The sequence below is a fragment of the Rhagoletis zephyria genome, unplaced genomic scaffold (genome assembly GCF_001687245.7).
Source record: "Rhagoletis zephyria isolate East Lansing unplaced genomic scaffold, Rhagoletis_zephyria_1.1 Rzeph_scaffold_00825, whole genome shotgun sequence".
NCBI lineage: Eukaryota > Metazoa > Arthropoda > Insecta > Diptera > Tephritidae > Rhagoletis > Rhagoletis zephyria.
In genome coordinates, this window is record NW_016157909.1 from 155166 (window position 1) to 166816 (window position 11651).

Below are 11651 nucleotides of genomic sequence, written 5' to 3' on the forward strand. Positions count from 1 at the left end.
CACTATTAGAAAAACTGGGCTTGAACTCAGGCTCTGCGTAATGCTCTACAGCAGCCGCCACTACTTTTACATATATTGCTGGTATATTCAAAATACTATCCCGAACTTCGGAGTGTATATATGTAATATAAAAAAGAATGAGAGGTACTATAAGAAAATGTACCCAAAATTCTGGAGCAAATGAAAAAATGCTCATTGAAAATAGTTCACATGTATAAATTAAAAGATATAACTTAATAGGTTACAGCGCTAAACAAAAGGAAAAGTTAGAAAAAATAGCAATGCGGTTTGAAGGAAACATGAAGCCATAAAATGCTTGTTTGTTTCGTTAATACTCTGAACTTTGTAAGATATGGCACTCTATTATTTGCAGTAGTTTGCAAATATTCACTAATGGTTCTAAAATCGCAAACATTTTCGTGGGATGTTTTTGTTTGATTTCGAATTGAAAATACATTACGATCATATTGTACCGAAATAAGTGCGGTATCCCTGCATTTTTGTAAAAGCCAGAAAGAAGCATAAACTGTATGAAAAAATGAAAGGGAGAAGTATACATGCCTTCTATAATTTTGACTTATATGTATATTTGGCAAGTCTTTGTGTAAACAACAAAAAATACAAATTTTCATTTCTTTGCCAGCTTGGAAAATATAGGCTTATTTTTACTTAAACGTGATATAAAGCTCATTAAAATGTTCTGTAATGTCTTGTTGTAAGTTTGTTATCATAGTTCTTCGTATTTTTATTGTCCACTAAACGTGAGTGGCTTCAATTTAAAAAGTTCTAGTACAAAGAATTTCTTTGTTTTGAATTTGTTTGTTTATTGTTTTTAATTTTTAAAATTCATACTTTTGACATGTATGTGAATGGTGGAGTTGCCGCTTTCCTCCTTTTCGGTGGGTTTTTATATTAAAAAGGCATCAAAATGGGAAAACCCCCCTTGGTATCTCTGCATCTGTTAAACTTTTTATGGGAAGATGTATGAAAATTCAACTTGCTATAATTTCATATGCTTAACAGTATCACAACAGTATGTTTACAGTATCTCCCCATAACTTTTCATATGAAATAATTTATTATATGCATCCCACTCGATATCTTCGAATTCCTCATTAGAACGTGTAGTCCCTCTATTTTAGCGTATCAACATTTTCCCATAAATAAACAGAATGATGCTTGCCCATTTACATATATCTATATTGATGCCCCACACCCCCTTTTCCAATAACTATCACTTTTCGCCATAAATACTGTATTGATAACAATGTAGATGTGTTGAATTTCAGGATGTTAGCATAAGCGATTCTTGAGATAAGCAATATAAGAATTTCAGTTTTTATGGAAGGTGCCACGCCCCCTTTGCTATATAACTGCATACCAGAGCTGTGTAAGTGTGAAATCGTTTTCAATTTTAAATCAACAATTTTTTTCTATTCAATTTTAATTACTTATTCTTCGCTTAAGATTGAGGATTATCATTTTTTTAATTTTCCATTCACTCAAAGCAGTTATGAATTCACACATGAACATATTCATCGCAAGATTGAAAAAACCAAAGCCAAATCAAAAAAGGTTTAATACTGAATGAGTATTGAAAAGGCTGCAATCTTTTATGTGTGTGCATTCTTTAATTCAGTACCAATCATTAGTTCAAAGACACCCTGGTAAACAACCTTTTGATAAAAAGGCAGATTTTTGACAATTGCTCAATTGTAAAAATTCGAAGCGGTGTTACCAAATTTAAGTTTTTTGGTATCATAAATTTTTGGTATCATAAATTTAGGATTATATATAAAACAATTGTATTAACATTTACCTTTTAAAAATAGTTCATATCTTATATTAAAAATGTTTAAATTTTACATTAAATTCGACAGCAAAAAACTTACATTTAGGTTAATCAAATTTTTGTGAAGATATTTTAAAAATATTTAGTGTCTTTATGCCATCTGATTATTTCGCAATGTAACTAGCCAGGACTATTACAGCTCTCAATATCGGGTGCGATTGTTTCTGATATAATTTGAACACTGAAATTACAAATTTTGATGTGTAATTTAATGCATATTTAGGGGATTCACAATTCGTGTTAGACGTCGTAATGTCTTAAAGGCTCAAAATTGTTCAATATAAAGTAACGGTTGAAAGCGATTTGAAAGATTCGTTGGGTATAATAAGAGCCAATAATATATTTCCAACTAAATAACATTTTGGTTATGTTACAAAAGGCCTTAAGAGGCATTAGGCGTTATTTTACGTTTAAAAGTTGTAAGACTTTAACACATTACGACGCTTAACACCTCTTGTGAATCCTTCATATGTGTTTGACCATTAAACTATATCGTTGTTAAAATATATTTCATTGTTCAATATTTGAGTTGGTGTGAAGTGTGCAAATGAGAACAACAATTATCAATTTATTGAGCAATAGCCTCATTTATTAAAAAAAAGACATTTTGCTTGGTAAAATTTCGATTCTAAGAATAAAATGTTTTTAAGCAAACAAAAAATTAATAATAAAATTTGAAGGATTTTAGATACTGCGTATGGTAGCATGAAATTTTACAACCTTGTCAATTGGTTTTTTGTATCATGGAAACACATAGCAACTAATTTCACACTTACAGTGGGATAAACTTAAAACCTCTAATATAAATTAGTTAAATTAAGTTAAGATTTTTTTTATCAATTTTAAGTTTTTGTTTGGAATAATTTTCATGACCTAATCTATTAAGAGATCTTTTTAGAAAATTTCCGTACATCCGACATCTATTAAAATTTTGACAACCTCACTTTTTGGAAAAAGAAGTTCAAGATACAAGTTTATGTGCAAAAAATAAATTAAACCATAAAAGTCTCCTAATATTTATGGAACTTATAATAGAAAAATTGTTATTTATAACCCAGACTATATGAATAGCCTACTCTATAAGTAATAGTAGAAATTCCGAATTAGTAAGTTCAGTCAAGATGTCATTCAAAAGTTTTGAAGAAAATCACTTTTCTCTTTTGTGAAAATTTGGGACTATCTCATGCGAGTATTGTCGGCAAAATGTTGGTCTATGAATGATTAAAAATTAACAAATAAATGGTTAATCGCGATTAATGATTAAAATTAATTAAGCATTCGCTGTGGTGTAGTGGTTAGAAGTGCGCACTACCATTCCGCAGGGTGAGGGTTCGAGCCCAGTTCCGGCCTACATCAAAAAAGAAAAAAGTTTTTTGTAATAGTGGTCGGCCCCTGGCAGCAGTCGGCGTAAAACTTTGTGCGCCAACATCAAGGCGCATGCCACAATCGGAGGAATAGCTCGGTCAAACACTTACATATGTCGATGGTCCTTTGTAATAACGGAACAACTCAGGTTTGTGAGATATATAGTGGATTGGGTTTATAAATAACCATATTCTTCTGTGGCAAATCGACATAGGCTTTGTTGTTACCAATCCGGCAGAGGCAAAGTTTTGCCATTTGGCATAAAACCTGTAACGTAGCATTCACTACGCTACAATATTTGCAACCACGACCTACCACAAATCTATCCTACGTTGTAAATATGTATGAACATACGATATGCTTACCCACATACACCAGTTATGTACATACAATGTACATACATATGGGTAGAATATTCACAGCGCACATACACACACATACCAGCATGCGCTAAAAATAGAATACGCAAGAAGCAAAACATAAGCAGGCATGCGCCCAAACACACGTGGGAAGTTCGTTGGGCACTTGCGTAAAAACTTGTAAAACTTTTTCAGCTCGTCTTACTTCGCAACCGACTTGTGCGACGACGGGTATAAGGTTCTCTACAAGTGCTCATCCGCTATCAGTCTCCGTAGGTAAGGGAGCGCGTACGTCGTCTTTTGGCAGATGAGCGCAATCCGATCGCCTACGCAGAACGTCACATGGCCGAGGGGACTATAGGAGGGGTCGTCGCAGAGTGTAGATGCATCGTCATACTTTGTAGACGTTGTCGTTGCTATTTGCAACGATGTACTCCCCTCGTACAGGTCCCAAAGCCGCCGTGGAAGATCGCACTCACTCGTGCCGCAAACCGTTCCGCACCTACATCGTTAGTGTGCAACTTGTACGAGGGGCGACACAGGTGTGTGCTTAGGGCCCACTAATCAGTCTCCTCATTGCAGGCCGCCGCCACTATCACCGTAAGTCGTCACCAGCTGGGCCATTACTACCTCACCGTCATCGTTATTGGGGCCATTGCTGCCACTCGCCGCAGGCCAGGACCGCTATCACCGTCGCCGTAGAGTATCACCGTCGCTCTTATTGCCGCTACTCTCACCGGCATCACCGTCGTCCCCGAGTATCACCGCCGTTCGCATTGCCGTTGCGCTCACCGTCGTCAGCGAGTGCTGTCACTCTCACCGTCGTCACCGAGTGCTGTCACTCTCACCGTTACCGATCTATAGCCGTTGTTATTCTCAACGCTACCGACCCGTAGCCGTTGTTATTCTCACCGTTACCGACCCATAGCCGCTGTTACTCTCCCTCTCTCTCACTTCTTGGACGAAAGGTTGCCGGCGCTCTGGCCATATCTCACCTCGTGTGTGTGAGTGTGTTCTCCGTATTACACTAACTATTGTGTTTTATTTGGTGGGGGTTAGTGGGACCTCCATTGTACCCTGGGTCGGCTGAGCATACCTCAGCCTTCAACAAAACCCACCTCATAAACCGAAGTAGCCAACCCTTACTACTGAACAATGGCAAATGTCTAACATTAATTGTGAATATTGGCATAAGTCACAAACTGTGAAATAACGACACTTTTCATTTTGTGCCGTTGTTCAGCACACACAACACAATGGAATTTTTTTCGTTTAACTACATACGAATTGTTACTTATTTCGTATTTTTGCAGTCCAACACTTACTGAATCTTTAGAAAAAGACATAATTTGAATGCTTACAATATGACTGCAAATAATCCGGAATTATTACGTTCCAAGACATATTATTGCTAAATTACGAAACAAAAATTCTTTGATTTTTTCTACTGAAATATATGAAATTTTGAGTTGTGTCGTTATTGCAGAGGGCCATCGATGCGTAAGCGCCTTTCTATTATTATTAGAAATCAGCAACACAATTTTAAATTACATAAACCCAGTCACAGCACTTTTTTGTATTCGACGCTTCCTGAAATCACATATAACATAAAATAAATAAAAGCTGTTTTACATAATATTAATATTACATAAACTGGAAACTGTTAAAAATAAGTGCGCTTGTGTACAGAGATTTTAGAATCTATTTAGTTCCTAAAATGTCTATTTGCAACAGATAGCAATAAAAATGCAGATCAAATTCCTAAGAATGATGAAGGAAATTGATTCAGACATGCCCGTTTAACTGGCCGTGCGTGCACAAAACAAGCAAATGTTAATTAAGGGGTTATTCAAGTATTATGTGGGAAGGGCGGGTCTTTGGTTTGCTAATTTTTTACGGCAAGGGGCAATATTTCTTCAAATAAAACATTAATTACACACGCACAAATTTTGCCTGCAATTTCGATCACAATGGAACACTGCACTTCACTCTCGTTTCGAATTTTTGAAAGCGTTTTTTAAGCTATTTAGTGGTTTAACACTTCTTGGGGGCACTTGATATTGTAAAATATGCGCAATTCGATACCTAACTACATTTTTTTGTAAAGAACGCCCGTTTGCTTTAAATTTGTAAAATTACAATTATGTTTTATTTTGTTTACATGTGTCATTCGTTACGAATGAAGAAAAGTCCAAGAGTTGCCAAATATAAATATTTTTATATTTATTTATTAAGATAATAATTTATAATAATAATTTATACTAATACTTTATTAATACTCAAATTTGAAGTGCAAATACATTTGTAAAACTGTTTATCACAAAATGTTATTATTTGTTTGCCAGCATACTATCGTTTTTATGCGTTTTGAGAACAATTAACCGAATATGTGTACATACATATGTATAGCATGTACTTACGGCGGCCGCCGTAGCAGAGTGATTACATGTGCGTACTTCCACTCCATAGGACCATGGTTAAATACCTGGTCAGATCATAACCCCAAATAGCAATCGTCCTTCGGCACGCAATGGCAAACCTTCGAGTATATTTCTGCCTTGAAAACTCTTCTTATAAAATAATTTGGTGTTCGGAGTCAGCCTTAAATATGTACATAGGTGTCTCCATTTGTGCCACAACAACAGAATTCATGCCTCAAGTTTGAGCAGAAGCTCGGCCAACCACTTAGAAAAATATTTTAGCACCAAATATTTATTTGTTTACTTATTTTAAGGGAGATGGCAATCTTCTGGTTTCACATTTTAACAACAACAACAAATAGTATTAGTACTGAATGATAATGACAGATTGCATTCACATAAACGTACAATCATACATGATTGAGTTTTTTTGCATTCACATTCTCTATGTGAATGGGTGTCAACCATTCCATAACACACTCAGGGCTATCACGGAATCCATCGTGGAAAATCTACGAATCCGAATGCCTGCTACGAATACGAAAAAATTGCTATCACTGAATCCGAGTGAACTCGAAAATATCGTTGCCAGCTTCGAATGCTGATACGAAATTAGCTAGTGCAAAAGAAATAATAGACATTTACGTATGCCATTTTGCTCACGCTGCCCCAGAAGTCACAATGGCCGAGTGGGCAAAGCACTAGACTGCTAGTTGAGAGATCCGGGTTCGAGTCCGAGTCGTCGGGCAGCGGAGCTGTTTTTTCTTCTTTTATTTAACTTTTGTTTATTTTTTTTTAATAAATTTGGTTTTCTAGTTTGGATTTTATTCTTTTAAAGAGAAAAAAAAATATATATATATATATTAATTTTAATGATATTAAAGTAATAAGGTTTCTTTCCTAATAAATTGTTGTTAAACTATTAGAATTTCCTCGCTTCATAAAAAATATTCATTAATTAAATAGCGTCTAGCAGATGAATGTATGTATGTACATATATATTAGAGGGCTGCATGAATTCATTCAAACTTCTAGACAACCAGAGTACAGTAGATTTGAATATTTTACTTCACATACAAAACACTCAGCGTTTGGAATTTTGTAAGTTATGAATATACATTTTGTTTTATATTTTCTACCTTCAAATGGAAGAATGTGAATGAATGAATGGAAAACATTCAAATCATTCAAACTCATTTCGGTAAAAGTTTTTTTCTACAAACAAGTTTTTTCGTATGTAATAGGAGCGCAGCAATACATACATGCATACATTGCATGTTTGTACATATGTGCATAGAAAAAATATTTTTGGATATTCATACACAAAATTGTCATTTATTTCAATTCAATTTATTTTCACTTTGTTTGAATATTGTGATGTCGACACAAATATCAGAACAGCTATTCACTCAAATTCAAAAAATTTGAAGCCAAAATCAGTCATTCGTTTTGTATATGAATAATTCATAAGCCGCTTTGAATGCATTCATGCAGCCCTCTAATACATATATATATATATATGTATGGCATTGGTATTTTAAGTCTACGCTTACAAAAATATATGAAATTACATCAAACTAAAACAAATTTGGATTATAATAAATATTTATTATTAACAATAATGCACCTATCACGACACCGAGATTTTGGTTTAACATGCGCACTTGCGCAAGTTTATTTTCCAGTGTTCTACCCTCGGTTTGCTCGCGTGATGGATGACAATTTGTGCCGTTGCCCGAATTTATATGGCAATTCAATTAGCGGGATCGCGAAACAGAGCAAAGCGAAAGTAGAACACAGGGTTGTAAATTTATTTAGCAAATCCAAAACTTAAGCTATTACAAGACCGACTGAATGACTATTACAAACGACAGACTGAATGACTATTACAAAGGACTGACTGAGTAAAAATAACAAATGATTGGACATACTTAACACAATAAGAATCATACTAATTTCTCACATCCCCGCCCCCGTGAATCGACCCCGATTCACCACAGACTACATCCAGTTTGGCCAGTTTGGACGCCGGGCGCTGGACCGTTCCGGACGAGGTTAACACGTCTGCTCGACGAACTTGACCATCCTTTCCAGGATACACTCTTTCTACTCGTCCTCGACGCCACTCCTTTCTAGGAATTTTCATGTCACAAATGAAAACGAGGTCTCCTTCTTGCAGCCGCTTCGTTGGCGAACACCACTTCGTACGACGAGTTAGCGTTGGTAAGTATTCTTCTACCCACCTCTTCCAGAAGCGATCTCGCATCTGCCTAGCTACTCGCCACTGCTTACGTAGGGAACACAGCTTCTGATCGGATTCATCGCAACTTGGAGTTTGCGCAGTATTTGCGCTACCCAGTAGGAAGTGGTTTGGCGTCAGAGGTTCCTCTTGCTCTGCTGTTACCGGCAAATGTGTGAGCGGACGTGAATTTACTACGTTTTCGGCCTCCACCAGCAGACTATTAAACGTGTGCTCTTTGGGACTCACCTCTTTCATAGTATGGCACAGGACCTTTTTTACACACTGTACCATACGCTCCCAAGCGCCGCCTTCAGAAGGATTTTCGGGGCAATTGAAGACCCATTCGACGCCTTTCGATGTCAACTCACCCTGCAACGCGCGACAGTCGAACACATCTGAAAAACGCCTAACCTCGCCAGCTATGCCAATGAAATTCTTGCCATTATCCGATCTGATTCTTCTTGGCACCCCTCTTCGGTTCATAAAGTTCCGTATCGCCAATATGCATGAGTCCGTTGACAGGTCATAAGCCACCTCGAGATGAATAGCTCGTACTGTCAAACACGTAAACAATGCCACCCATCGCTTCTCAGTTCTTCGGCCAACCGTCACATTCACAGGGCCAAAATAGTCTAATCCAGTGTATGTGAATGGCCTCACGTATGGCGTAACGCGATCTTCTGGAAGTAGCCCCATCATTGGTGTAACTGGCTTTGCCTTCTTTAGTTTGCATGTATTGCAATTGGCGATGACCCCACGAACGACCTTCCTCAAGTTTGGGATCCAGTACCTCTGACGAATCATGCAAATAGTCGCCTCTGTATTTTGGTGCATCATTCGCTTGTGCTCTTGCGCGACTATGAGCCTCGATACGACGTGGTGAGACGGCAAAATAATAGGATGCTTCGTGTCATAAGCTAGCCAGCTGACAGCATCCAATCGCCCATGTACCCGAAGAAGTCCCTCGTTATCTATCCACGGCGAAAGTTTGTAGAGTGGACTTTCACTCGGCAAGCTGAGCCCCTTCTCCAATCGAATGACCTCATTCACGAATATTTCTCGTTGCGAATGGCGACATATTATACGTTCGGCGGCATCAAGTTCGGAGGTCATTAACCCATATTTTGACGAAGTGTCAGGCTGGCTCGGTCTTGATTTGCTGTAGTGGATGTAACGAAGGACCCAGGCAACAACTCTCTTTAGTTTAAGAAACGATGAAAACCTCTCAAAGTCAAATATGCTGCTCTGAGCAATTAATAAAGCATACTTCGGCCGAAGCTCTTCGTTTTCGTCAATGTTCGCAGCAGGTGTATCGTCTGTTGGCCATATGTGTTCCGGCTGACATAAAAATGCTGGACCCGTGAACCAGCGTGAGGATGGGTTGAGGTTAACGCCCCTTTTCACCCGTGTTGCTTCGTCAGCCACATTTTCTTTTGTTGGCACCCATCTCCAATCAGACTGCGTGGACACGCTCAGGATTTCGGCAATCCTATGGGCTACGAAGGGCTTATAGCGACGATGTTCACTGGCTATCCACTTGAGAACCGTTCTCGAGTCGCTCCAAAGGACGCATCGATCGATAGACATTGTGTGCTCTTCAATTATAGTCGTCATCATACGGGACCCTAGCACGGCAGCTTGCAACTCCAATCTGGGAATGGTTAGCATCTTGAGTGGTGCACTTCTTGTTCTGGCATAAACAATACACACTTGCACCGCGTTGTCTGGGTACTCTGCCCTCCAGAATGCTACAGCTCCGAATGCGTCTTCACTGGCATCGACAAAAATATGCAATTGTAGATTTTTTGGCTGTCCCAGCTTGAAATAGTGACGCGGCACTTTACACTCTACAACGTTTAGCAACTGCATCCGAAAATTATTCCACATGTCGTTGATTTCATTAGGAACGTGCTCGTCCCAGCCTAAATCTCGCTTCCAGATCTCGCGCATAACCAATTTCGCTGTGATGGTGAGGTGGCACAGGAATCCCAACGGATCGAAGATGGACATAACGATACTCAGTAGCATTCTTTTTGTGGGCACTAAATCGCCACTAATGACTGATGAATCGACTCCATGGAACTCCAGACGGTACGTGAAGTGGTCGCTTGACGGCTGCCACAACATTCCTAAAACCTTTCCAGATTCCATGGCTTCTTTCGACATAATAGACAACGCTGTGTTTTCACCACCCAATGCAGTCGCGACCTCCAAGGAGTTCGACCTAAACTTCCGAAGCTGGAAACCAGCGTCTTTGTGAATGTCGCGAACCTGTTTGGATATCTCCATAGCTCTGGAAGCGGAACGGAAACTATCAACGTAATCATCCACATAGTGATAGTCGGTTATGGCTTGGATTGCTCGTGGATCGTGGTTGCTGTGTTCCATCGCATTTTTCACCTTCACATAATGTGCTGAACAAGGGGAACATGCTGCACCAAACATCATCGCCGTCATTTCATACACGTCAGGAGTCTGCTGGATATCACCGTTGCGCCACAAAAACCTCTGGGCACATCTATCTTCAGGACGAATGACAACTTGGTGGAACATCTCCTGTATGTCAGCACAAACGGCTACGGCGCCTTCTCGGAAGTGGAATAACACGGATACCAATGGACGATATTGCTGTGGCCCCTTCAGTAGCTGAGAATTCAGCGACACTCCGTGTGAAGTTGCTGCAGCGTCAAACACGAGCCTCAACTTTCCTGGCTTATGCGGATTTATCACGGCAAAATGTGGAAGATACCATGTCCTAGAACCCACTTCGGCTACCTCGGATGATTGCAGCTTACGCGCATACCCTTTACTGACATAATTGTTGATGATTTCACGGTATGCTTTACCAAACTCCTTATTACGTGCGATTTTTCTTTCGATGCCCACAAGACGTTTCAAAGCCATGGAGTAGCTCTCCGGTAGCTCGATGTTGTCGGTCTTCCACAGTAACCCGGTTTGAAATCGACCATTCACCTTCACTGTAGTTGAATCGAGCAGCTTCTTAGCACGTATGTCGGCTACACTCTCAATGGGCGGCACAGCTCGCACACCAAAGGACTCCACGGTGAAGTAGTCCTTTATTAGGTCATGCATCTGATGCTCTGAAGTGTTGACGTGAAGACAGGAGGGCTTCCTTAACGGCAAGCGGCTTGATGGCCCAAAAACACAAACACCCAACTCGGTTATCGTGGCGAACGGCCCATCGTGATTGGCTAATATCGGTTTAGTTGGTAACCCAAGGTGGCAGTGGTCTAGACCGATTTAGGCGATACATTTTCATATGGCTGTACTGGTAATTTATTTTCATATCTGACGGCATTGCAGATATCCCCCTGGCTGAGGCTTTGCATCGGTAAATTTAAGTTGGCTACACCATGAACGTTGCGAAGCATGTGACGCTTCTTCATACCCAG

At 39.2% G+C, this 11651-nt stretch overlaps 1 protein-coding gene across 1 annotated transcript; it reads right to left on the reverse strand.

Annotated features, from left to right (window-relative positions):
• Positions 1 to 1972: 1972 nt before the first annotated feature.
• On the reverse strand, positions 1973 to 11331 carry LOC108361720 (uncharacterized). Its single transcript, XM_017614428.1, has 2 exons — positions 8289 to 11331; positions 1973 to 2016 (listed from the first exon to the last, which is right to left on the reverse strand). Exons 1-2 carry the CDS (start codon positions 11329 to 11331, stop codon positions 1973 to 1975), a joined length of 3087 nt encoding a protein of 1028 aa, XP_017469917.1.
• Positions 11332 to 11651: the final 320 nt, after the last annotated feature.